Consider the following 27902-nt stretch of genomic DNA (forward strand, 5'->3'; position numbering starts at 1 on the left):
AATGCTGCCCGCACCTTCCAGGACGGGCTAACAGGCAACAGACGCCTGGCCTCAGGACAGCTCTGTAGGCCCCCGAACAAATGCCGCTCTCTTAGAGGAAGGCGGACGCACTGGAGCCTCTCACAGGCAGAACCGCCCCACCCCTCTCAGGCTCTGACCCCCGCAAGCCCCACCCCCGACCCCTCATGTCCTCAAGGTGGAGGGGCAGCAGCCTAGGCCCCATCTGCACTGACCACTCCCTCCCATAGCGGCACCATCCCCGGGCCTGGAGGGGGGAAAATAAAACAAAAGAGGAGGCAGCAGCCGGTGGGCTGCCGCTCCTATCCACTCTTGACCAGGCCCCAGCCTACACTGAAAGCTCACCGCTGACTGGGAGCTGGCTCCGGAGGCCTGGCTTAGGCCTAACTTGGCCAAAGCCCCTTCAGGAAGAGGAAAAATGAAGCAGCAGTCCGCACTTCACACACTTTCACAGCCACCACACACCCAGGCCCCAGGCCTGCCTGGGCTAAAAAGCGCACCTCTGACTGGGAGCTGGCTCCAGAGGCCTGGCTTAGGCCTAACATGGCCTTCCTCACACACACAGGCTGTGTTTGGGTAGAGGCAGCCTCCTTCAGGCGCTTCCCCACGAAGAAACGCTGCCGGCACCTTACAGGACGGGTGAACAGACAACAGCCTCAGGCTGAGAGTGCCCCGCCCAGCTCTGTAGGCCCCAGAACAAACGCCACTCTCTCTGGGGAAGTTGAGGCGGCCGCACTGGAGCCTCTCACGGGCCGACTGGTCCCAGGCAGAACCGCCCCAAACCAGTTCAGCATCCTTGCCCCGCCCCCGACCCCTCATGTCCTCGCTCTGCCCCACCGCTCTGGGGCTCTGACCCTGCAAGCCCCGCCCCCAGACCATGACTTCCGTGCCCTGGCACCACTACCCTGGAGCTCTCCCTCCAAGCCCCGCCCTAAACCACTCACCTCCCTTCCACTTCCTGGCCCCACCCCTGGCGCTCAGCCCCCCACAAGCCCCGCCCTTCTCAAGCCTCAGCCCCACTCCGGCTCCAGCCCGCCTTTTTCTCTGGCTGTTCTTCCCACTGCGTCTGGCTGCTCTCCACTCAGCTCTGCCTCTTCCCCTTCCCACCTGGACTGGCGGGGAGAACAGAGCAGCAGCCTGTGAACCAGGACAGTTTCCGGGGGTGGTCTGCTTTGGTGGCCATGGACAGGGCTTGGAATCCGTGCTCTGGGTTGGGCATGGGGGGACCCGCTGTCCGTTCTGGGGTGGTGGGGAGGAATAGGTTGCTTGCCCAGGGGTGGGCGTGGAGGGACCCTGGAGGGCTCCAGATCCTGAGGCCGAATGCCGCTGCTTACTTCTACCGGGGGAAGCATGGAGGCCTAGGTTGTGAGCACCTGGTGGGGAGAAATGTTTGTCCAATGTCTGAAACCCCACAGCCCCTCCAGACGGCCTGGAGGCTCAGTACTGGCAGAGGAAGACGAGCCCTGTCCACGGCCTCCCCTCCCAGCCCAGTTCTTCCCCCAAGGAGGTTCCCGCTTCACTGCCTGCCTGCCAACCTGCCTGCCTAGCAGAAGACCTGAGATCAACCCCTGACTGTGCGGCAGCCCACGAGCGTTTGGGAACACTTTGCTGACACTGGAACTGGAGAGCCAATGGGACAGGCAGGCCCAGACCTTCCACAGACACTTACTAGGGACAGTCACTTAGGGCCTTGCATGGCCTCTCTCGTGCATCCCAGATTATCAGTATGTTAGGGTGGGGGGGGGGATGAGTGGAGAACATGGAGGAAAGTAGACCAGAGAGCAAAGCAAGTCAAGAAAAAACAGGCTGAACTGATATTTCCAGTTTTCAGTTAGGACTGGGAAAATAAACCTTTACAGAATCCAGTTGATAAAAGATGAATTTAAATGAAAACATTCCATCTTCTGCCTCAAACAATGTTTCCTTCAAAAATTTAAAACAGGGAGACACAGCAGCCACGTGTTCAGAGACAACAAGCGCTGTCTCACAGCTTCCATCCAAGATTAGTGTATTTGTTTATTAGTTTATTTCATGCTCCCTCATAAACTGCAAACACGAGTGAAAAAGGGAGAGAAGACGAGCTTGCACTCTCCCTCTCTCCCTCTCTTCCTGTCTTCTTCCTTCCCTCAGTCCAACAGAGTTAGAAGAGCTTAAAGAACGATATGCATGTTGGAAAACACAGAGAGACAAAGCACACACCCATAGATACACACATTTAGACAATATGAAGCCAGAAGAGGGGCTGAGGCTCAAGTACTGCAGCACCATCTTAAGTGAACAAGCTGAGGAACAGCACCCAATCCCTATATTCAAACTCCATTAACAGTGTGTGCGCACACACACATACACAGAATTAATGTAAGGAAAACTATGGATGTGTGACCACCACACTGTTCCACACATGGTGTTCACATGCCACACTGACATTTCCCACGTGAACATCAGAGGACGCCCGCCAAGGTGCAGTGAGCTCGTCTTCCCACCAGAGGGCGTGCTGGACCCCTGCTCACCACCCTCCTCCCCTCCCTAGTGTAGTGAGCTCGTCTTCCCACCAGAGGGCGCGCTGGACCCCTGCTCACCACCCTCCTCCCCTCCCTAGTGTAGTGAGCTCGTCTTCCCACCAGAGGGCGCGCTGCACCCCTGCTCACCACCCTCCACCCCTCCCTAGTGTAGTGAGCTCGTCTTCCCACCAGAGGGCGCGCTGGACCCCTGCTCACCACCCTCCTCCCCTCCCTAGTGTAGTGAGCTCCACTACCCACCAGAGGGCGCGCTGGACCCCTGCTCATCACCTTCCTCCCCTCCCTAGTGTAGTGAGCTCGTCTTCCCACCAGAAGGCGCGCTGGACCCCTGCTCACCACCCTCCTCCCCTCCCTAGTGTAGTGAGCTCGTCTTCCCACCAGAGGGCGCGCTGGACCCCTGCTCATCACCCTCCTCCCCTCCCTAGTGTAGTGAGCTCGTCTTCCCACCAGAGGGCGCGCTGGACCCCTGCTCACCACCCTCCTCCCCTCCCTAGTGTAGTGAGCTCGTCTTCCCACCAGAGGGCGCGCTGGACCCCTGCTCACCACCCTCCTCCCCTCCCTAGTGTAGTGAGCTCGTCTTCCCACCAGAGGGCGCGCTACACCCCTGCTCACCACCCTCCTCCCCTCCCTAGTGTAGTGAGCTCGTCTTCCCACCAGAGGGCGCGCTGGACCCCTGCTCACCACCCTCCTCCCCTCCCTAGTGTAGTGAGCTCGTCTTCCCACCAGAGGGCGCGCTACACCCCTGCTCACCACCCTCCTCCCCTCCCTAGTGTAGTGAGCTCGTCTTCCCACCAGAGGGCGCGCTGGACCCCTGCTCACCACCCTCCTCCCCTCCCTAGTGTAGTGAGCTCGTCTTCCCACCAGAGGGCGCGCTACACCCCTGCTCACCACCCTCCTCCCCTCCCTAGTGTAGTGAGCTCGTCTTCCCACCAGAGGGCGCGCTGGACCCCTGCTCACCACCCTCCTCCCCTCCCTAGTGTAGTGAGCTCGTCTTCCCACCAGAGGGCGCGCTACACCCCTGCTCACCACCCTCCTCCCCTCCCTAGTGTAGTGAGCTCGTCTTCCCACCAGAGGGCGCGCTGGACCCCTGCTCACCACCCTCCTCCCCTCCCTAGTGTAGTGAGCTCGTCTTCCCACCAGAGGGCGCGCTACACCCCTGCTCACCACCCTCCTCCCCTCCCTAGTGTAGTGAGCTCGTCTTCCCACCAGAGGGCGCGCTACACCCCTGCTCACCACCCTCCTCCCCTCCCTAGTGTAGTGAGCTCGTCTTCCCACCAGAGGGCGCGCTGGACCCCTGCTCACCACCCTCCTCCCCTCCCTAGTGTAGTGAGCTCGTCTTCCCACCAGAGGGCGCGCTACACCCCTGCTCACCACCCTCCTCCCCTCCCTAGTGTAGTGAGCTCGTCTTCCCACCAGAGGGCGCGCTACACCCCTGCTCACCACCCTCCTCCCCTCCCTAGTGTAGTGAGCTCGTCTTCCCACCAGAGGGCGCGCTACACCCCTGCTCACCACCCTCCTCCCCTCCAAGGTGCAGTGACCTCCGCTTCCCACCAGAGGGCACACTACACCCCTGCTCACCACCCTCCTCCCCTCCCTAGTGTAGTGAGCTCGTCTTCCCACCAGAGGGCACACTACACCCCTGCTCACCACCCTCCACCCTTCCCTGGTTCAGTGAGCTCTGCCTTCCACCTGAGGGCGCTCTAGGTGAATGCTCACCACCCTCCTCCCCTCCGTGGCGCAGTGAGCTACACCTGCCACTGGAAGGCACCCTGGTGAATGCTCACCACATTCCACTAATCCGTGGTGCAGTGAGCTCGGCTTCCCACCAGAGGGCGCTCTAGGTGAGTGCTCACCTCCCTTCACCCCTCTCTGGTGCAGTGAGTTCAGCTGGCCACCAACAGGCACTCTGCATGAATGCTCACCGCCTTCACCCCCCACCGTGGTGCAGTGACCTCCTCTTGCCACCAGAGGGAACTCTGGGTGAATATTCACCACCCTACAGCCCCCGCAGTGCAGTGAGAGCCCCTTCCCACCAGAGGGTGCTCTAGGCAAATGCTCACAGCCTTCCACCTCCCACCCCACGGTGCAGTGACCTCCACTTCCCAGCAGAGGGCGCTCTGGGTGAATGCTCACAGCCTTCCACCTCCCACCCCACGGTGCAGTGACCTCCACTTCCCAGCAGAGGGCGCTCTGGGTGAATGCTCACCGCCCTACACCCCCCCGTAGTGCAGTGACCTCCACTTCCCAGCAGAGGGCGATCTGGGTGAATGCTCACCACCGTAGATCTATCTGTGGTGCAGTGACCTCCACTTACCACCAGAGGGCAAACTGGGTGAATGCTCACCATCTCTCCCTCCCGTGTTGCAGTGACCTCCGCTTCCACCAGAGGGCGATCTGGGTGAATGCTCACTAATCTCCTCCCCTCCGTGGTGCAGTGAGGTCCACTTACCACCAGAGGGCGCGCTGAGCCTGTGCTCACCGTCCTCTCCTCTGTGAATTGACTAACTCTAACTCTCACCGTAGCCTAAGTTTGTGGGTTTCTGTGACCTTCTCAGCCGAGTCTTTGAATGTATTTTCTGAGTATATGGACTATCCTAACCCCTAGACCTCTCTACAGCCTCAAGATTTCTACTAAAGAAGGAATCCCAGCTTTTTTCCAATTTCTTTTTATTTCCAGTCCTGGCTTTGAGCTTGGGGCTTGAGTACTTGGACTTTCTCAAGGCTAGAGCTCTATCACTTGAGCCGAAGCACCCTTCTGGGTTTTTTCTATGTATGTATGTGGTACAGAGGAATTGAACCCATGTCTTTGTGCATGCTAGGCAAGCACTGTACCAGTAGGCCAAACTCCCAGCCCTTCTTTCCAATTTCTATAGCAGAAATCATTTGCATCTTATGTGTTTTCATTACCCCCAGATTAAGATGTACACTCTACACTCCTTTTGACAGAAACAACTTTATCTGCATATGGTGCCTATTTCACTAATGAGATGGTTTGAATAAGATATGTCCTCCACAGGCTCCTGTGAAAAATGCTTACTCTCCAGATGGCAGTGGTATTTTCAAGGCTCCAGAATGGGGGCCAAGCTGAAAGAAATTGTTCACCTGGGTCACAGCACTAGGCCTTGCACTCAGGAGTTAGGTGCTGTCCTATAGCTTTTTCACTCAAGCCTTGCATACTACCACTTCAACTCCACTTCCAGCTTTTTGTTTCTGTTGTCAGTTGAAAGTCTATCTCGTGGATTTTTCTACCCTATCTGGCTTTGAACTATCTCAGTTTCCTCAGTAGCTAGGATTACAAGCATGAGCCAGATGCCCTGCACAAGCCTCACCACTCACAAGACTATGCCCCACAACACTGCTGTACAAGGGACCAGGCTCCTGACACATGACCTTGAGAGACAACCCTCCTCCAAATCACATCAGCAATCACCCGTCGTTATAACTTAAGATATAAATTATTATGTAATTGTTTAAATTATTTTTTTCTTCATTGTAGAATCTCCTAGAAGACTTAGCAGATCCCAGGACAGAAAAGGAAATGAATGAGTCAGTCTCTGAAAGTCTGAAGTATTTCCATTAGCCTTCACTCTTCGTATAAACCAGAAGATACGCAGTTTCCCGCCTAAAAAAGAGAGATTTATCAGCACAGTAAAATTAAACATCTGCAGTGAAAGGACAGCAGGAATGAGGGTCAGCAAGCTTCCAGGCTAGCGGAGCAAGTCTTCATCCAATCACCTACCACCCATCTCATCAAGGGAGAGAAAACAGTGACTTAGGAAAGTCACTTCTACGCTCTTGTGAGTTGGCAAATGTTCATCTACCCATCACCTACCATCCATCTCATCAAGGAGAGAACAGTGACCTGGAATAGTCACTCTTACGCTCTTGTTAGTTAGCACAAATCACAGCCAGCCTGATGCTAGATGGCTCACACCTGAGGATCACAGCCTGGACAGAAAAATGTGTGAGACTCTAATCTACAATAAACTACACAGGAAAAGCCAGAAGTAGCACTGTGGTTCAAGTGGTAGAGCTCTAGTCTTGAGTACAAAGAATCCCAGGGATAGCACCCAGGCCCTGTGTTCAAGACCCATGACAAGCAAATTACATAAATAAGATAAAATAAGGGGCCTGGAGTGTGCCTAGTGGCAGAGTGCTTCCTTAGCATGCAGAAAGCTCTGAGTTCCATTCCTAGTACCACATACACAGAAAAATCTGAAAGTAGTGCCGTGGCTCAAGTGGTAGAGCATCAGCCTTGAAAAAGTGCAAGGGCAGTTCCCAGGCCCTAAGTTCAAGACCCTAATCTGTCAAAAATAAACAAATACATAAATAACATAAAATAATAAATCAGGGACAGGCAAATTATGAGAGTGGGAGTATAAGCCAACTGCAACCTTGTTTTTGGAAAACAACTTTTATTGGAACGCAGCCAATTATATTCATTCACTCATTCATGTACTGTCTATGGCAGCCGATGTGTTACAAAGTCAAAGGGAGTAACAGCTACAAAAACTGTGCCCCACAAACTCTGAAGTTCTTTCTCTCTAGCCATGGTCATGTAAAGTGTGCTAACCCCTGTTCTAGATCACAGAGGAGTCAATAAGCCAAAATTGGCTAAGAACAGGCACCTAAGAGAAATGCTCAGGATAAATGAAAGAAAAACAGGAAAAGTAGGTTAAAGGAGAGCATCAAACATAAACACCACCTAATCCATTAATTTTTAATTAATCAAGCCTCCTTCTGTGGTTGAGTATGCCCTCCAGTACCACCTCCAGTGCCACCATGGGCACATATAAAAACCTCTCTGCCTTAACTTTCTTCAGCTTTTCTTCTAGTTTCACCTCCGTAGCCATTAAAAGTATGTCTTCATGTGTACTGACTGCATGCCGCTAGGCCAGACTGGGAAAGATGAGAAGACTGGTCCTGTCCCTTGGTCTGCTAGGCACCATGACTCATACTTGTAATCCTACTTATTCAGGAAGCTTGGACCTAAGGATTTATGTTCAAAGCCAGCAGAGCAGGAAAGTCTTTAATGCCCTTATCTCCTATTTCCCACCCAAAAGCAGGACGTGTGGTAGGGAGCTAGCATGAGCAAAAAATCTCAGGGACAATGCCCACGACTGGACTTCAAACCTTAGAACCAGGACCAAAAATTAAAAAAAAAAAAAAGAGTACATGCTCTAATGGGGTGGGGGCGAGTCAGATAAGCAAAAAAAAAGTTTTTGGAAGTAATAAAGGAGGCATGCTCAAGAAGCAATGAGAGCAAAGAAGATTTCCTACCAATCTGCTTGAGTGCATCATAAAGGCTTTGCACAGTAGAGAAGGCCATGATTATGAAAGCACAAGGAGGCGTTTGCTCAGAGGTTAAATTAGGATCAGGTAATAAGAGGCCAGAAACCACATGGGCATAGTTACAGATGATACTTCTACCTGAGCACTGCTGAAGCCTTCATTCTCAGAGAAGTATAGTATATGGGATGAGTGTTGAAAGATGGACAGAATGGTTTAGTAACTAGGGAATGCTCAGAAGAAAGGCAATAATTCATCCATGCATCTTTCATAAAGCTCTGAGAACCCAACGCACCCCGTCACACATGTGCTTCTCTTACCAGCGGTAGTAATTACTCCCGTACGTGCACTGGATGTCTTCCCAGGACACCTGGAAGAACACACACAGACGACAGCAGCAGCTAGTTGGTAACCAGGAAGTATTCAGGGAATACAGGGCTCTGTAATCTGCCCATTAGGCTCCTATAAAGAAGCCCACTGTGATGACAGCTGGTGACACGATGCCCTAAATAACAATGCCCTCTGTAATGTCCTCACTCATCTTTAAACTCTTACACTTATGCCCCCAGAGTTTTATCTTGCATCTTTCTAATTTCTGGTTTCATAAGTTTCCTACCGAGCAAAAAACATCAAGGCACTGAACCCTCAGGTCCAGAAACCTAAACACTGAAGCAAGCAGACTCTTAGAAAGCAGTAAACCAGCTGGGCACTGGTGGCTTAGGCCTGTAATTCTATCTACTCAGGAGGCTGTGGTTCAAAGCCAACCCAAGCAGGAAACTCAGTGGGACTCCAATACACTACTCAGAAGAAGCTGGAAATAGCACTGTGGCTCATGCTACCCTTGAACACAAACAGGTTTAGGGATAGCACCCAGGCCCTGAGTTCAAGCTCCAGGACTAGAAAAAAAGCATTAAATCTAGATAGAGGAACAGCTTTGAACCACAGAACTCCCCAGCTCCTACACACAAAATAGAAGGCCATACTGTGTCTTCAACTCTGCTGAGGGTTTATTAGCAATGGCTAATTCAGAACAAGAGAACGTGTGGATGGTAAGTCTCACCCAGCCAACATTGGAGTCGTTGAAGCAGAACCATTTTCCATCCACTGCATTCCGGATATAAGCACAATAGTGACCAAAGTCGGCCATCCCGACATGGGCGATCACAGCAAAGAGATCATACTGCCCTTCAGGCTGGAAGAAGACAAGGCTCTCAGTGATTTATCCCGCCTTCCCCAGCCCTAGTCTTGAAGGAAGCATGTTTTGCCATGCATTTGTTACTGCTCTGTGCTAGGCACTGGTTCTTCAAAGGTCCTAGAGAAAAGTCCTTGACCTGGAGAATCTCATAGCTACTTAAAAGGAAACATTATAAAGCAGAACTGTAATGGCTTGCTTTATATTGGATACATGTTTACAGTAAGTAGGGATGGTCAATCTTTGTCCCCTGAGAAAAGTGGAAACCCCCAGGAAAAGACCTGTTTTAACCCCCAAGAAAAGAAGGGTGGATAACAATGGCAGACCAGTTATCCAAAGGGAATTTGTTTTGTTTTGGTTTGGGTTTGGTTTTGTTTGAGGAAGGACTTAAGGAGGGGATTTTGGAGCCTTTGTTTTATCTTGGTTTCTTCTTTTTTTGCCAGTCCTGGGGTTTGAACCCAGGGCCTGAGCACTGTCCTTGGGTTTTCTCAAGGCTAGAGCTCTACCACTTGAGCCACAGCACCACTTCTAGCCTTTTCTATGGAGGTGGAACCGAGGAATCAAACCAGGGTCTTCATGCATAATAGACCAGCACTCCACCACTAGACCACACTTCTGGCCCCTTTCTTTCTGCTCTTGTGAGACCAGGTCTTACCATGTCACCCAAGCTGGCCTTGAACCAATGATCCTCTGGCCTGTGTCTCCCCACTGCAAAGACTATAGGCAGTGCCACTATACTTGGTAAAATAAATAAATAAATAAATAAACACTCTGCCTGAAATACACCTTCGCTCCTGTGACTCACAACAACCTGAGGACCACCTGTCTTCCTCGGTACTCCCCTGGTCTGGCCAGCAAACAGCATCCATTCTCAGATGAGCGCAGTGCTCAGAGGAGGCAGACCTCACTGCCTGAGACGCTGCCCTTCCTCAGCCAGTGTGCACCCAGCACAGCTGCTCACCTCACCCCACAGTGGAAGCCAGCAAGAGACCCAATCACTGGCCTTGGCTGGTAAGAACCTGGACCTGGAGAATTCTTGAGTAGGTGCCATCTAACAGCTGAGGGGTTAGAGCAGCTGAGCCTGAAGGAAGTCCTGTCTGGTGAGATGGATCCAGAAGTGTGGGAATACCTCACCTGCTCCGTGGCCTCACTGAGGTCTTGTTGCTCAGTCAGGAGAACATGACTAAGATCCAAGGTCTGGGGGAAATGCAAGGAGTGGCAGATTTTCTCAGTCTGTGAATTTCTAATGGAGAATCGCATAAGGTGAATGGTCAAAGTTTGGGGCAAATGCATCATCTTCAAGACCTGCAAAAGCAAAAATCACTGTGAAATGCCAGGGCTGGTGGTTTACTCTTCTCCCCAGGAAGAGGTGTGTAGGACACACACTGCAGGGCTAAAGGCTCCCACCGGGGACTCTGTTCAGCTCCTCCAAGACTCAAGTGACACTTGACTGACACAGCACTGCAGATCTCAGACAAAAGCCATGAGCTTCCCAGGGCTGCACACAGGCCCTTGAAACCCTAGGAGCAGGCGTCTGTCATAGGGAGCTGGTCTAAAACTGGAGAGAAAACCCCACCCGCCACCCACCCACCACCACCTGGCCCCGCACTCTCCCTGCCCTTCAGCTCTCAGTGAAGCTACATCGAAAGCCCAGGGATCCTGGCACCACCTGGACCCCACCCCACCACGAAATCTGAAGGGCCCTGAAGGTGTCTGGGAAGCCTTGGCCAGGAAACCCACAGGGGAAGTATTTGAATCTGAGGTGTGAGTACCTGGTTTCCACGTGTCTCCATCCCACAGTTATCACAGAACCACTTGCTTTTGTTGGCTAACTCCCTAGGGTGGAAAAAGCAGCGCAGGGCGTCTTCCTGCCCGGTGGAGGGGAACAGGGACAGGCAATGTTAGCGGACCCTTTCCATCAAGAAAGCAGCCCGCCCCTGAAGGTGAGGGATCAAGCTTTGCTTCCACTTTCCCCACACTCTTCTAAATAACCCCCACCTCTACTGCTACATGTGCCAGGATCTTCCATGAATTGGAGGGGGAAAAACGGGAGAAGCCCTTGTTAGTAGAACAGTATAAGAAAAGAAGAAATAGGAGAGAGAACGTTTTCTGATCAATGAAATTGACCCTCGAGAGCTATGCAAGTGAAACAGAATTATTTTTGATATCAAGGGGAAATGACGCAAACAACAGGGCACTGGCAAAGTGGAACGTGCGGATTCACCAGGTCTCACCAGCGTTTTCAGAGGTTTTGAGTCCATGTCATACAGGGGAAGAGGGAGGGTCAGCATACAGCTGGTCCTACTGCTCTCTCTGGTACAGCTGAGGCAAACCAAGGAATCCTTGACCTGCATCGTGTACAGGGCCTGCAGCTTCTCCACCTGAAAGAAGGAGCCAAGGACAGGTTAGGCTGGTGTCCAGAGCTGGACCTGTTAGACTGCCTAGCCCCTCACGCTGGTTGCCCTGCACACAAGGGTGCAGTGGGTGGGGGAAGAACACCGGGTTTCTGGGAACCCTCTCTGCACGTGGCATAAACAATGGTGAGAGACTTCTACGGGTCCTCTGACTCCTCCAGCTTCAGGCTCTTACCAAGTCCACATCAGGTATTTGATCCTTAATTAGGTTCCAGAACGTGAGGTAAAGCTGAGCGGCGTCATGCTGGACAAACACTGGTTAGAAAGAAGTAACAGCACAGTAGTGAGGGCGCCTGATGCCCTGGCTGCACCAACACTCACCACTTTTACTCTCTTTCCCCGACTCTGCCAAAGGTCAGTATGTACTACCTATGAGCTGTTCAGGACACAAAAAGTATTCTTGGTCCTGAATTGGACAGTTCCTCTTAAACTTATGACACCAGAATGGAACAGGGCTCAAAGTCTGCAGCCCATCCGCTCTGCTTGCTCTAAAGGATCTGTTAAACTGGCAGCCTAGATGTAAAGGGAAAAGCCTGCCACAGAATAGCCAGAGCAGGAACTGGGTCAACTGCAGGATCCAGGAGAGGCAGAGCATGTTCTGACACGCCAGTTGTGTTCTCAGACAACACCAGCAGAACCAGCAGCTGCCTGGCAGGGCCAGGGTGGACACACTGGGTTCCAGGAGGACAGACCACCTCCGGGGATGTCCACTGCACGGGGCCAGCCACACCTCACCCCAGCAGCTGCTCTCGCTCCCTGACCACAGGACACTGCACCCGGGGCACGCCCAGTCATGTCACAACTCCAAATGGACCCAGAGACGGCAACACTGCAGCTAAAATCTTGCTGATAGAGCCAACACGCATTCATCCTCAGAAAGACAAAACACAAGAAAAAACCTTTTTCTTTTTTAATACTGGTTCTGCAGGCTGAGCTCAGGGCCTGGGCACTGGCCCTGAGGTTTTTGGCTCAAGGCTACTACTCTACAACTACAGCTACAGCCCCCATTTCCAGGCTCTTTTTGGTAGTTAATTGAAGCTAAGAATCTCATGGACTCTCTTACCTGGCTGATTTCAAACGGTGATCCTAATATCTCCACCTCCCAAGTAGCTAGGAGTACAGGCATGAGCCACAGGTGCCTGACTTTCTTTTTAATGTTTTACCCTTCATCCCTTTTGCAAATTGTCATTCTCTGTAGTTTTTCTTTTCACTTTACCTGTCTTACACTTACAAAGCATTCTACTATACATTTATTCTACCGTCTTTTTTCCTTCTTTCTTTATCCCTAACTTTTCTTGCCCTGGGAATTCTTTACTTGTTTTGCGTATGTGTATGTGTGTGAGAGAGTCATGGGACTTGAACTCTGGGCCTGGGCACTGTCCCTGAGCTCTTCAGCTCAAAGCTAGTGCTCTACCACTTGAGCCACAGCCCCGACTTCCAGTTTTCTGGTGATTAATTGGAAGTAAGAGTTCCATGGACTTTCATGCCTGGACTGGCTTTGAATAGTGATCCTCAGATCTCAGCCTCCTGAGTACCTAGATTTACAGGCATGAGCCCCCGGCACCCAGTCATCTTTTATTCTTCCAGTCTCCTGCTGTATTATATAAGAACATCAGTTCTCACATACCACTGAACTTTACTTACTGTAAATATTTGGTCAGTTATTGAATCAATGAGATTGTTAGTAGTAAGTTATATCCCTAAGCCAGTGTAAAAAATGGATTATCAGGGCCGACTGTTTGGCCTAGTGGTAGAGTGCTTGCCTAGCATGCACGAAGACCCAGGTTCGATTCCTTGGTACCACATACATAGAAAAAGCTGGAAGTGGTGCTGAGGCTCAAGTGGTAGAGCTCTAGCCTTGAGAAAAGTCCAAGGACAGTGTTCAGGCCTGAGCTCAAGCCCAGGACTGGCAAAAAAAATGGATTATCAACCCAGATAATACCCATTTTCAATGGAAATTTTTCAAACAACCATTGAGTTTAAATGAGTAAATCTTTTTTTTCCTTGAACTCAGGGCCTGGACATTCACTGTCTTTGAGCCTTTGTTCCAAGGCTAGCCCTCTACACTGGAGCCACAGCACCACTTACAGCTTCTTCTGAGTAGTTTATTGGAGATAGGTGTCTCACTGGACTTCTCTGCCTGGCTGGCTTTGATCCGTGATCCTCAGATCTCAGCCTCCTGAGTAGGCAGGATTGCAGGCGTGAGCCACAGGCACACAGCTGAGCAAATCTTAACATAGGAACACAGCAGGTATGAAAAGACATGACACCTCAAAAAAGTCAACAGTCACACACAAAGGATTAGAATCACAGTGAAGTAGAGGAGGACCGAATCACTGAGCTGAAGTGATGATAGAATGAGCTGAGAATTGATCATTCTCAATGGCATCACAGAATACTGCCCATCTGAACCTTCTCTCCTCCTCCATCTCCCCTCCCCTCAGCTGCCCTTCCTCCCTCCTCTCCCTCACTCTCTTCTTCTCCCCTGCCTTTCCTCTACCTCCCACAATTTCTCTCTGGCTTCCACCCTCTTTAGATAAGCAGACAGGAGCCACTGCTTAGAGGAGATCTTACATGGCACATTGTATTTCTGGAGACAGCATGCAAGCTCCACAGGTCGCACTGCTTTCTGCCGGCTGTCCTGCATCTTCTCTAGCAGTAAAAGCAGCTGGAACGGGACGCTTCTCTCTTGCTCTTCTGCTCCTTTGGGCACCGCTATCCTGTCAAGTAAGAACAGCCAGGAGCCTATTCCCCCCACCATTCTCCTTGTGAGGCGAGCATTAATTACATCACTTGGAGAAATTTCCATCTCCAGGCTATGCCCTTCCCGTGAATTACATCTGTCAGAGGATGGGGTACCTTAGGTAACTAAGGTCAAGAAGTGCCCATGAAGGTTGTGCACAGAACCCTCTAGAGAGGAGGAATCAGTCCCACTCCCCCCCCCCAGCTCCACAGTCACATTACAGTGAAGGGTAACATGTATCCTCAAGGGTAGAACAGAGGGACGGATAAACTGTGCACTCAAGTGCAAAACAGAACCAGCAGAGTGGGAACAAGTGGGGGGGGAGGGGGGCAGGGACAGTGTGAAGGAGGGCAAGTCCAGGGAAACTGGTTCCTGTGCATGTATGAAAAGAGAGTAAGGAAGCCTGCTATTGTTTAAAATGAGGGAGACATAAGAAAAGGAATAAAAGAGGTAAATCTGACCAAAGTATATTAAGTATGGTAATGCCATAATGACAACTTTTTGTACAATGAAAATACACTAATAAAAAGGTTGAAATGGCTGGGCACGTGGCTCACGCCTGTGATACTAGCTATTCAGGAGGCTGAGATCTGAGGATCAAGGTTCAAAGCCAGCCAAGCACAAAAGGACCTGAGACTCAAGGGGGCGGTAGCCTTGAGCTGAAGAGCTCTGAGATAACACCCAGGCCAAGTTCAAGCCCTATGACCCAGGCGGGAAAAAAAAGGTTAAAATGAGAAGAAAATAGGGCAGGGAGTTTGGCCTAGTGGTAGAGTGCTTGCCTAGCATGCACAGAGACCCAGATTCGATTCCTCGGTACCACATACATAGAAAAAGGCCAGAAGTGGTGCTGAGGCTCAAGTGGTAGAGCTCTAACCTTGAGAAAGTCCAAGGACAGTGCTCAGGTCCTGAGCCCAAGCCCAGGACTGGCAAAAAAAAATGAGAAGAAAATAAATTAACTCATTATTTATTAATATTTGCCTTGAACATCCAGTTCTTTACAATGACTTGAAGTTTTTTTTTCTTTTTCCAGTTCTAGATCTTGAACTCAGGGCCTAGGTACTGTCCTTGGGCTTTCTAGAGGCTAACTCTCTACCACTTGAGCCACAGTACCACTTACAGCTTTTTCTGTGTATGGAACCCAGGGCTTCATGCATGCTAGGCAAGCACTCTACCACAGGCCATGTGCCCAGTGTGACTTGAACTTTTAAATGCCTTTCAGAAATTTCCAGAAAAAGAATCTTTTTCAGAAGATTCTGGGCCTACATGTACAGCAAGCGGCAAAAAGTCCAGCCTGAAGCACTCAGGCTGGCAAAGTTAGGTTCTGGAGAGAAAGGACAACAGAAAAGAATAACAATGTATTTGGGCAGTAGTTCATTTACTTATGGGCATCCCTCACTTCTTTAATCAGTGGAGAAAAGGAGACAGGTCAGGGCCAAAGAGAAAGACTGCTGAAATTTGTCTGTGACTGATCTCAATGACTTTCTGCTGTACTGCTCTAGTCCCAACTCCCTTTTTATCAAACCAGCACTAAAAATTAAAGCTGTAGGTTAAAATCCCCAACCAATTGGCGGGGTTGTAGAGAAAAAGGAACCCTACTACATTGCTGGTGGGATTGTAAACTACTTCAGCCACTCTGGAAAACAGTGGAGGTTTCTTTTTTTTTTTTTTTTTTTTTTTGCCAGTTCTGCGCTTGGGCTCAGGGTTTGAGCACTGTCCTTGGACTTTCTCAAGGCTTCAGCTCTACCACTTGAGCTTCAGCACCTCTGGTTTTTTTCTATGTATGTGGTACCTAGGAATCGAACCCGGGTCTTCATGCATGCTAGGCAAACACTCTACCACTAGGCCAAACTCCCGGCCCCATAGAGGTTTCTTAAATAACTGAAAATTAACCTTCCCTACGATTCCGCCATACCACTTCTGGGCATTTATCCTGAACATCATAACCCAAGATATGATAAGGACACCTGCTCGGCTATGTTTATCTCTGCACTATTCACAACAGCCAGGCAATGGAAACAATCCAGATGCCCTACTGCAGATGAAAGGATACAATGGACTTCTACATAGCCAACAGACAAGATAAAATAATGGCATTTTCAGGGAAGTGGATGAATCTAGATCCAAATCATGTTGAGTGAGACAAGTCAAGACCGAACAAACAAAAGGCGCATGGTATCCTTAATATGTGGCTATTAGATCCAAACAGTACAAGAGCGAGGACTCAATATTTGCATACCCAATGCTATGGACATGGTATTGGAAATATAAACATAACTACATAGACATAAAAACCTATGACTCTATAGACATGTTTTATTTCATAAATTAATATTAGCCTAATTTTGATTATGTTCTAAAAACTAAGTGCCAGTGATTGTCTATAGAGATTCGCTCCTTGAATACTCATTTGTTAAACATGTCATTTGAAATATGATGTAAAAATCAATGTTAATAAATTCTTTAATAAAGAAAATCCCCAACCAAGTATTTCTAAAGTACCAGTGGCTAGGCATAGGAGGTGCGTCTGCCTTGGCAGACTGAAACAGTAGGAAAGGAGGGAAGGGGGTAGGGGAAGAGAAAAGAAAGGAGCAAATGTCCAGACCCCAACCCAGGCCACCTGAACATAGATAACTGAAGATGACAACAAGCATTTGCACATTTCTTAAACACTCCTGCCAGGTCCCAGGGGCTCACGGCTGTCATCCCAGCTTCTTGAGAGGCTGAGACCTGAGAATCATGGTTCACAATCAATCCCAGGCAGGAAAGTCTGTGAGATTCTTAGTGCCAATGAACTATCTAGAAAGCTAGATAGAGCAGGACCGTTGAGAACAAAAAACACTCAAGGGAAGCACCCAAGCTCTGAGTTCAAGCCCCAAGACAGACAGACAGGCAGGCAGGCATACAGACAGACAGACAGAGACAGAGACAGAGATACACACACACACACACACACACACTCACACGCACGCGCATGCACCCTTAAGTGATTCTAATTTGTAGCCCAGAATACACAGGGAAGTATTTCCCTATTCTGGCAATTTATGACAGAAAGCTCTAAAAGTCCAGGTCACTATGAAAAAATAAATTAATCCACAATTTTATGACCATGAATAAAAGTCTTACCTCTTCAATATCTTTGTGAAGTCCAGGTTCATAATGAATACCTGAATCAGGGCGTTAAGACAACAAGTATTTCCAATGTTGTGTAAACCAACTGGGCCTGTAAAGGAGCAAGAAAACAATGCCAAAGGAAAGATAAAGCATTCAACAAAAATTAGATGTTTTCCTAGAGTCTACTAAGGCCCTGAAATGTAAAATTCTCTCTGAGATACAAAGAATTCACTAGGGAACTTTTAAATAATTAGGAGAGAAGATATCAAGCATGAAACTTTGGAATGGTAACTGATGAGGTAAGTTTGAATAGCCTACCAAAAAAAAACAGATGTCACAAAAAGAGTATTATTCACTGAAAAGAAGTAGTAGTACACGCATTTAAAGAAAGACAAAATTAAAAAGCAAATATTGGAGCCGGGAGTTTGGCCTAGTGGTAGAGTGCTTGCTTAGCATGCATGAAGTCCTGGGTTCAATTCCTCGGTACCACATATACAGAAAAGGTTGGAAGTGGTGCTGTGGCTCAAGTGGTAGAGCTCTAACCTTGAGAAAGCCCAAGGACAGTGCCCAGGCCCCAAGTTCAAGACCCAGAACTGGCAAAAAAAAAATTACTGAATGCTTATCTGAGGGATGCGTGGGTCCTTGGGGCTCTGGGACAGGAGAAATATCAGCCTGTCTGTGTCTAACTCCAGTGGAAGAGTCCCCACCACAGAGATGGGGGGAAGAATGCTGGGCACAGTGGCTCACACCTGTCATACTCACTACTAGGGAGGCTGAGATCTGAAGATCAAGGTTCAAAGCCAGCTTGGGCACTAAAAACAGTGAGACTCTTATCTCCAATTAACCTCTAGAAAAAAGAAGGGGGCTGTGGCTCAAGGGTAGGGTGGTAGCATTGAGATGAAGAGCTCAGGGACAGCGCCCAGGCCCAGAGTTCAAGCCCTATATCGAAAGAAAGAAAGAAAGAAAGAAAGAAAGAAAGAAAGAAAGAAAGAAAGAAAGAAAGAAAGGAAGGAAGGAAGGAAGGAAGGAAGGAAGGAAGGAAGGAAGGAAGGAAGAAAGAAAGAAAGAAAGAAAGAAAGAAAGAAAGAAAGAAAGAGGGAGGGAGGGAGGGAGGGAGGGAAAGAAAGAAAGAAAGAAAGAAAGAAAGAAAGAAAGAAAGAAAGAAAGAAAGAAAGAAAGAAAGAGAAAGAAGGAAAGAAAGAATGGAGGGAGGGGGAGGGGGAAGGATAAAACAAACAAACAGGACAGCTCTGAGTGAGGAAGGTTCACCTGCTGCAACATTTCTAGTCAAGTGATGAAAAGCCAAAAACAACTTTAGGGGTTATTAGCAAACCTGACACACTAGCAACCAATCTCCCAGCCATAAGCTCAGCTGCTCTCAAAGATGAGCTGTTGAAAAGGGGGAGAATGCAAAAAAAAAAGAAAAGAAAAGAAAAGAAAGAAAGAAAGAAAGAAAGAAAGAAAGAAAGAAAGAAAGAAAGAAAAAGGGAAGAATGAAGGTGATCTCAAAATTCCTGTGGAAAGGGCTTTGGTGCCTATCAGAGGAGGACATAAAAATGTGAAAAGCAAGGGGAAATACAGCTCCCAAATCAGATTCCAGCTCCCAAGTCAGCAGTAGCACCTTGCATCTAAAGGTAACAGGATGGCTACTATCTGCCACACATTCATTGAAAGCAATGTCACAGGTTACTTCACCCAGTCCTCCCAACCTGCTAGGCTGGAAACTGCTCGCTCCATTTCAGATGTAGAAATTGTACTAATCATAGGCTCAGAGGCTTCAGAGTACTGTCAGTGAGAAAAATGTTGCTGCACAGTGAGAAAGAAATGAAGCTCTCCTGACCGTGAGGGTAGTCCCAGGGACTGAGATGTTCTCTTAGCTGCACTCTCTTCTTTCTCTCCATGCTGTTGTCTTCTTCTGTCTCGTTAAGTTCTCCTGGGCAATGCTGAGATTCAGCCAGGATTGACTGGCAATTCTTTCTCAGGAACCCAAACATCTTGCCCATTAGTAATCACCATAAAATCTCCAGGCCAAGGATGCCTAACCGGTGCTCAAGACGCCACAATTTTACCACCAGCAAGGGTTTCCGTGAGCCAGGGACAGAGGAACGTCTGTGAAAACATATAGCAGAGAGGTAAGGACAACATCTTTCATTCAGTTCTGATTCCAAACAGATGGTTCTCAGAGAGGGTGGCCCCTGTGAGGAGCTGGAGCACAAAACTCTAAATCTGGAAATACCATCATGCTGGACACCAGCCCTTGGACCCTCACATTTCCATTTGTTCCTGCTCAGAATGAGCTGCCATTTCCTAACACTGAACCACCTCCCCCACCCCTGTATCTCCACTTTCAACATCAGCCATAGGGTCCAGACCAGAGTTGTATCCATGTTCCTCACACTCAAACCCTGCCAATCATAAGGGCTGTCTATCACACCAGACAACTGCTGCTGGCAGACTCCTTGCTCTCCACACCATGGGCTGCCTGGAATACACCTACAGACAACCAAGTCCCAATACAGTTCCTGCCTTTGGAAGACATGGAAAGTCACACAACGTCTACATACATGCTACCCATGGTAGGAAGACTTTGGACTGACACATGAAAGCCCTACATGTGGCTTTGACATTGTTACTCAGCAAAGACACAGATAAAGACAATGTAGTAAGGCTATACAATGAAATGAATTATTAAGTGATCACAAAAATGAACTCCTGTCATCTGTGGCAATGTAGATAATTCTAGATGACATAATACTAAGTGAAATAAGTCAGGTACAGAAAGACAAATACTCAAAGTATTATTTATATGTAAAAGCTAAAAAGAAAAAAATAGTAATGTCTTCAAGAACAGAACAGAGGTTACCAGAGACTGGAAAGCATAGAGGGTGAGGAGTGATTAGTGAGGAAAAGGCACTGCTAGGTACAATAATTTCTAACATTCTTCAGCACAGCAAATGGCATATTTCAAAACAGCTAATGTTTCCAGTGCAATAGAACAATACTTGAGGTGATAGAAATGTCAGTTACCCTGACCTGATCATCCACATTGTACACAATTATTGACATAGTAAACTAGATTCCTTAAATTCATTTGCAAACTAAAATGTACAATAAATATTTTAAATGTAGTTGTAAACCACTGTTCCTCTTACAAAGCTCAAACTAGAGGAATTTAGCTAAAGTAAGAATGCTGGCAGGCAGAATCGATCAGCAGAAAACAGGATAATACCACCACCTGTTCAAGTGGAATGGCCCGCACCTCAGAGGGGCAACAGAAAGGTTCGGGCTGGCTGCAAAGGACCTGGAGGAAGGCAGGAGATCAAAGGAAGGGAAGTGAAACTGATCTCTCTGCCAGCGGCCCTGAGAATACAGCTAAAGGATGAGACTGTGTACATGTCCACCAGAGAAGAGACTGATCTCTCTGTGAGAGGCCCTGAGAATACAGCTAAAGGATGAGACTGTGCACACATCCACCAGAGAAGAGACTGATCTCTCTGTGAGAGGCCCTGAGAATACAGCTGAAGGATGAGACTGTGCACACGTCCACCAGAGAAGAGACTGATCTCTTTGTGAGAGGCCCTGAGAATACAGCTGAAGGATGCGACTGTGCACACGTCCACCAGAGAAGAGACTGATCTCTCTGTGAGAGGCCCTGAGAATACAGCTGAAGGATGAGACTGTGCACACATCCACCAGAGAAGAGACTGATCTCTCTGTGAGAGGCCCACAGAGAACAGCTGAAGGATGAGACTGTGCACACGTCCACCAGAGGAGAGACTGATCTCTCTGTGAGAGGCCCTGAGAATACAGCTGAAGGATGAGACTGTGCACACGTCCACCAGAGGAGAGACTGATCTCTCTGTGAGAGGCCCTGAGAATACAGCTGAAGGATGAGACTGTGCACACGTCCACCAGAGAAGAGACTGATCTCTCTGTGAGAGGCCCTGAGAATACAGCTGAAGGATGAGACTGTGCACACGTCCACCAGAGAAGAGACTGATCTCTCTGTGAGAGGCCCTGAGAATACAGCTGAAGGATGAGACTGTGCACACGTCCACCAGAGAAGAGACTGATCTCTCTGTGAGAGGCCCTGAGAATACAGCTGAAGGATGAGACTGTGCACACATCCACCAGAGAAGAGACTGATCTCTCTGTGAGAGGCCCACAGAGAACAGCTGAAGGATGAGACTGTGCACACGTCCACCAGAGGAGAGACTGATCTCTTTGTGAGAGGCCCTGAGAATACAGCTGAAGGATGAGACTGTGCACACGTCCACCAGAGAAGAGACTGATCTCTTTGTGAGAGGCCCTGAGAATACAGCTGAAGGATGAGACTGTGCACACGTCCACCAGAGGAGAGACTGATCTCTCTGTGAGAGGCCCTGAGAATACAGCTGAAGGATGAGACTGTGCACACGTCCACCAGAGGAGAGACTGATCTCTCTGTGAGAGGCCCTGAGAATACAGCTGAAGGATGAGACTGTGCACACGTCCACCAGAGGAGAGACTGATCTCTCTGTGAGAGGCCCTGAGAATACAGCTGAAGGATGAGACTGTGCACACGTCCACCAGAGGAGAGACTGATCTCTCTGTGAGAGGCCCTGAGAATACAGCTGAAGGATGAGACTGTGCACACGTCCACCAGAGGAGAGACTGATCTCTCTGTGAGAGGCCCTGAGAATACAGCTGAAGGATGAGACTGTGCACACGTCCACCAGAGAAGAGACTGATCTCTCTGTGAGAGGCCCTGAGAATACAGCTGAAGGATGAGACTGTGCACACATCCACCAGAGAAGAGACTGATCTCTCTGTGAGAGGCCCACAGAGAACAGCTGAAGGATGAGACTGTGCACACGTCCACCAGAGGAGAGACTGATCTCTCTGTGAGAGGCCCTGAGAATACAGCTGAAGGATGAGACTGTGCACACATCCACCAGAGAAGAGACTGATCTCTTTGTGAGAGGCCCTGAGAATACAGCTGAAGGATGAGACTGTGCACACGTCCACCAGAGAAGAGACTGATCTCTTTGTGAGAGGCCCTGAGAATACAGCTGAAGGATGAGACTGTGTACACGTCCACCAGAGGAGAGACTGATCTCTTTGTGAGAGGCCCAGAGAGTACAGCTGAAGGATGAGACTGTGCACACATCCACCAGAGAAGAGGGCGCTGAAGGTGTACGCTCAACCCAACTCTAAACACTGGCCCCATAGTACTGAACAAACAGCCCCACCCTTCCTAAATCTTCCATCCTTATAAATGATGAAAAGAAGCTGGGTCCCAGGGGCTCCGCCTGTCATCTTACCTACTCAGGAGGCTGAGAGCTGAGGGTCACAGTTCAAAGCCAGCACTGGCAAGAATGTGAACAAAACCCTTTATCTCCAATGAGCCTCCAACGAAAACGGAAGTGGAGAGCCTAGTGGTGGAGTGCTGGCCTAGCATGCACAAAGACCAGGGTTTAATTCACTGTACCATACTTAGAAGCAACCTGGAAGTTGGTGCCTTGGCTCAAGTGGTAGAGCTCTGACCTTGAGAAAGCCCAAGGACAGGGCCCAGGTCGAGTTCAAGCCCCAGGACTGGCAGAAAAAGAAAAAGGGAAGGGAAGCTGTGGGTCGACGTGGTGGAGCCCCAGCCTGGAGCTCAGGACAGCGCCCAGGGGTTCAAGCCCCACCACAGACAGAAAACATGTGGAAAAGGAAAATGACAGAAGTGATTGCCCTGTGCCCACCAAGGAGAGCCACAGAGCCAGACGCGGGGGGGGGGGGGGGGGGGGGGGGGGGGGGGGGGGGGGGGGGCCGGCTCTCCACCTGGGGTGTTCAGATGCCCTGGGAGGAGCAAGATTTCAACACCAGTGACAGACCTGTCCTGGCCCGCGGAGGGGAGGGGGACACAGGGGGACAGGGGACATGGAGAGGACAGGCGGAGGACGAGGGGATGGGGGACATGAGGGGACGGGGGGGGGGGGACATGGGGAGGGCAGGGGGCACAGGGGGGCACAGGGGGTATGGGGGGACATGGGGAGACACAGGGGGATGGAGGACACCAAGAGGAGGAGGAGAAAAGGGGGGATGGAGGGACACAGAGGGATGGGGGAGACTGGGGGGGCACGGGGGGACACGGGGGGACGAGGGGACACGGGGAGAATGGGGGGACACGGGGAATGGGGGACACGGGGGACGTTGCGGGGGGGGGGGGGGGCACAGGGAAGACAGGACCCCGCAGAGCCCTGAGTCCCAGAGTTACCCAGGTGCGGGGGCTGCTGCCCGGACCTGCCCAGAGACCCCAGACCACAGACCCCAGACCCCCGACCCCCAACCCCGACCTGCCCGGAGACCCCAGACCACACCCCTACCTGCCCGAAGAGCCCAGACCCCGACCTACCCGGAGACCCCAGACCCCGACCTGCCCGGAGACCCCAGACCCCGACCTACCCGGAGACCCCAGACCCCGACCTGCCCGGAGACCCCAGACCCCGACCTACCCAGAGACCCCAGACCCCGACCTGCCTGAGACCCCAGACCCCACCCCTACCTGCCCGAAGAGCCCAGACCCCGACCTACCCGGAGACCCCAGACCCCGACCTGCCCGGAGACCCCAGACCCCAGACCCCGACCTGCCCGGAGACCCCAGACCCCAAACCCCGACCTACCCGGAGACCCCAGACCCCAGACCCGACCTGCCCGGAGACCCCAGACCCCAAACCCCGACCTACCCGGAGACCCCAGACCCCGACCTGCCTGAGACCCCAGACCCCGACCTGCCCCGAGACCCCAGAGCCCGACCTGCCCGGAGACCCCAGACCCCGACCTGCCCGGAGACCCCAGACCCCGACCTGCCCGGAGACCCCAGACCCCAGACCCGACCTGCCCGGAGACCCCAGACCCCAAACCCCGACCTACCCGGAGACCCCAGACCCCAACCTGCCCGGAGACCCCAGACCCCAGACCCGACCTGCCCGGAGACCCCAGACCCCGACCTGCCTGAGACCCCAGAGCCCGACCTGCCCGGAGACCCCAGACCCCGACCTGCCCGGAGAGCCCAGACCCCGACCTGCCTGAGACCCCAGAGCCCGACCTGCCCGGAGACCCCAGACCCCGACCTGCCCGGAGAGCCCAGACCCCGACCTGCCCGGAGACCCCAGACCCCAGACCCCGACCTGCCCGAAGAGCCCAGACCCCGACCTGCCTGAGACCCCAGAGCCCGACCTGCCCGGAGACCCCAGACCCCGACCTGCCTGAGACCCCAGAGCCCGACCTGCCCGGAGACCCCAGACCCCGACCTGCCCGGAGAGCCCAGACCCCGACCTGCCTGAGACCCCAGAGCCCGACCTGCCCGGAGACCCCAGACCCCGACCTACCCGGAGACCCCAGACCCCGACCTGCCTGAGACCCCAGACCCCACCCCTACCTGCCCGAAGAGCCCAGACCCCGACCTGCCTGAGACCCCAGACCCCACCCCTACCAGCCCGGAGAGCCCAGACCCCGACCTGCCTGAGACCCCAGACCCCACCCCTACCTGCCCGAAGACCCCAGACCCCAGACTCCGACCTACCCGGAGACCCCAGACCCCTACCTGCCCGAAGAGCCCAGACCCCGACCTGCCTGAGACCCCAGACCCCGACCTGCCCGGAGAGCCCAGACCCCAGACCCCGACCTGCCTGAGACCCCAGGCCCCGACCTGGCCGGAGAGCCGCCGCCGCCCGCAGGAGCCCCGCCGAGGCACAGCCGGCGTCGGTCTGCGATCCTGGCCGCCCCGCCTCCCCGCCTCCCCTCCCCGCGCAGCCCGGGCCAAGCTTTCGTTTTCTCTGGAGCCGAAAGCGAAACCCAGGCTCGGGGCGGGGAGAGGAGCGGGGCGGGGAGAGGAGCGGGGCGGGGCGGGGCGGGGAGAGGGGCGGGGCGGGTTGAGGGGGGGGCGGGGAGCGGGGCGGGGCGGGAGGAGGGGCGGGGCGGGGAGAGGGGCGGGTTGAGGGGCGGGGCGGGGAGCGGGGCGGGGAGCGGGGCGGGGCGGGGCGGGGAGAGGGGCGGGGCGGGGAGCGGGGCGGGGCGGGGCGGGGAGAGGGGCGGGTTGAGGGGCGGGGCGGGGGGCGGGGCGGGGCGGGGCGGGGAGAGGGGCGGGGCGGGTTGAGGGGCGGGGCGGGGAGCGGGGCGGGGAGCGGGGCGGGGAGAGGGGCGGGGAGAGGGGCGGGGAGAGGGGCGGGGAGAGGGGCGGGGCGGGGAGCGAGGAGCGCGCCCGCCCCCCTCAACCCGGCTTGGACCTGCTCACCCCGGCCCTGCTCACCCCGGTTCTGCCCCCTCACCCCTGCCCCCTCTCCCCGGCCCCCCCTCCGCGATCCCCTCTCCCGGCCCCCTCACCCCTGCCCCCTCTCCCCGGCCCCCCCTCCGCGATCCCCTCTCCCGGCCCCCTCTCCCCAGCCCCCTCTCCCCGGCCCCGCTCATCCCTGCCCCCTCTCCCTGGCCCCCCTCCCCGGCCCCGGGTCCCCTTCCTCAGGACCCCCAGCACAAAATCAATCAGGATGAACCCGAAAGCTCTCCACGAGGGCCCCGGAGCGCTGGCCTGGCAGACGCCAAGACCCGGGTTCGATTCCCCGGTACCACGTACCCAGAAAAAAACCCCGTCAGGGTGCCGAGGCTCACGAGGTGCAGCGCCAGCCTTGAGGAGGTGCAGGGACAGCGCTCAGGCCTGAGCTCAAGATCCAGGACTGGAAAAGAGAAAAAATATCCTTCACCCTAGAGGGACGGGGAGCGCGGGTTCAGGGGAGCACCGGGCCTCGGCAGGCCTGGCGCTGAGGGCGTCCTCCAGCCCCGCCCGGCTGCAGACCCGCCCCGAGCCGGGAAGACGACCCCGCCTGGCTGCAGACCCCGCTCCCAGCCGGGACTGCACCCCGGGAGACGACCCTGCCTGGCTGCAGACCCCGCTCCCAGCCGGGACTGCACCCCGGGAGACGACCCTGCCTGGCTGCAGACCCGCCCCGAGCCTGGGAGACGACCCTGCCCGGCTGCAGACCCGCCCCGAGCCTGGAAGACGACCCTGCCCGGCTGCAGACCCGCCCCGAGCCTGGAAGACGACCCTGACTGGCTGCAGACCCGCCCCGAGCCTGGAAGACGACCCCGCCTGGCTGCAGACCCGCTCCCAGCCGGGAAGACGACTCTGCCTGGCTGCAGACCCCGCTCCCAGCCGGGACTGCACCCCGGGAGACGACCCTGCCTGGCTGCAGACCCGCCCCGAGCCTGGGAGACGACCCTGCCTGGCTGCAGACCCGCTCCCAGCCGGGACTGCACCCTGGTCCCGTCACCCCAGGTACTGCTCACTTACTCCCACTTGGGCACAGTTATGTCATTGTTCCTCACTCACACACACACACTTCAATATTGCGGGGGGGGGGGCGTTATTTTTTTGCTAGGCTACTACAAACTTCAAGATTTAGTAAGTCATTCACATCTGATAATTCAATGTACATGTTTCTTACACAGCCGGTGTCATTATCACCCAGCCGGGACATGTGTGTGGATGCAATGTGATTTTCTAAAACACACAGTATTCAATTGGTGCAATTATCCAATACTGTCAATTACCCTTTTTTATTTTTTTGCCAATACAGGATCCGCCTCCCACGTGCATCCATTTAAGTTTCTTATTATTAGTTGAAATCATTGCAGATTCCTGTACAGTTGTAAGAAATAATAGATTCTGGGGCCTCTTTTCCTTGTTTCCCCAGTGGTAAAAATTATATGAACATGTGAAGAAACTATAGATATCCAGTGATCATAGGCTGGAAGAATGACTATTGTGACATGTTCTTACTGCAAAGTGATCTAAAAATACAGTGTAATTCCTATCAAAATACCATTAATACTCTTTGTATAATTAGGAAAAAAATCCTAAAATTCATATGGAATCACACAAAACCCCATAGAGTCAAAAATCAACCTTTAGGGGGGGAAAGGGGGACTTGGTGAGCCACACCCCAGCACTTTTGCTTTTGTTGTTTTAGAATTGGGCTTATCTCCAGGTTGAAATGGACCCTAGGTCTCCTAGTCGAGCCTTCTTTACATCTAGGATGATAATGAGCATCAAGAGTCCCAGCTTCCTTCGTTGATGGAGACTCTATCTCAACAAGCACAGTGCATGCGATGAGCTGGGCACTGGTGTCCCACGCCTGTGATCCTAGCTACTCAGGAGGCTGAGATCTGAGGATCGATAGTTGAAGCCATCTGGGGCAAGAAAGTCAGTGAGACTCTTATCTCCAACTAACTGCCGCAAAATCAGAAGTGTTGTTGTGACTCAACATGGTAGAGTATCTTGTACAGCGCCCAGGCCCCAAGTTCAAGCCCCACAACTGACCAAAATATGCATGAAAGAAAATGTGCAGGGGACTAAATTTACTGGGATGCCTCTGGCAAAGTGTTTCTCATGTGGGTATGTGTACATGCTGATACCGGGGCTTGAACTTTAGGGCTTAGCATGCTCCCTTTTCTTTTTCATTCAAGACTTCCTCTATCACTTGAGCCATACCTCCATTTCAAGCTTTTTGCTGGTTAGTTGCAGATAAAAGTTCGATCTACTTTTCTGCCCCCACTGGCTTCTAACTGTGATTTTCAGATCTCAGCCTTCTGAATAG

At 52.2% G+C, this 27902-nt stretch overlaps 1 protein-coding gene across 3 annotated transcripts; it reads right to left on the bottom strand.

The window, feature by feature from the left end:
- Nucleotides 1-5599: 5599 nt before the first annotated feature.
- Nucleotides 5600-25132, bottom strand: Usp18 (ubiquitin specific peptidase 18). Of its 3 annotated transcripts, XM_090325236.1 has the most exons (11): nt 24962-25132; nt 19127-19395; nt 17299-17395; nt 14007-14152; nt 11608-11687; nt 11253-11399; nt 10791-10886; nt 10153-10323; nt 8887-9018; nt 8147-8196; nt 5600-6159 (listed from the first exon to the last, which is right to left on the bottom strand). In XM_090325236.1, exons 2-11 carry the CDS (start codon nt 19287-19289, stop codon nt 6114-6116), a joined length of 1128 nt encoding a protein of 375 aa, XP_090181362.1. In that variant the 5' UTR covers nt 19290-19395; nt 24962-25132; the 3' UTR covers nt 5600-6113. The 3 variants fall into 3 exon arrangements, with proteins under 3 accessions (XP_090181362.1, XP_090181364.1, XP_090181363.1); XM_090325238.1 differs by lacking the exon at nt 10791-10886; XM_090325237.1 differs by lacking the exon at nt 8147-8196.
- Between the last annotated feature and the right edge of the window lie 2770 nt (nt 25133-27902).

Source organism: Megascapheus bottae, chromosome 37 (assembly GCF_031878675.1).
Source record: "Megascapheus bottae isolate mThoBot1 chromosome 37, mThoBot2.hap1, whole genome shotgun sequence".
In the NCBI taxonomy this organism is placed as follows: domain Eukaryota; kingdom Metazoa; phylum Chordata; class Mammalia; order Rodentia; family Geomyidae; genus Megascapheus; species Megascapheus bottae.

Coding starts and splice junctions, on each gene's coding strand:
- Usp18 (XM_090325236.1), bottom strand. CDS start 19,289: ATGGGCAAGATGTTTGGGTTCCTGAGAAAGAATTGCCAGTCAATCCTG. Junction 14,153..17,298: donor TTCACAAAGATATTGAAGAG/GTAAGACTTTTA, acceptor CTTACTTGACAG/GATAGCGGTGCCCAAAGGAG. Junction 10,324..10,790: donor TGGAGACACGTGGAAACCAG/GTACTCACACCT, acceptor TTGCTTTTGCAG/GTCTTGAAGATGATGCATTT.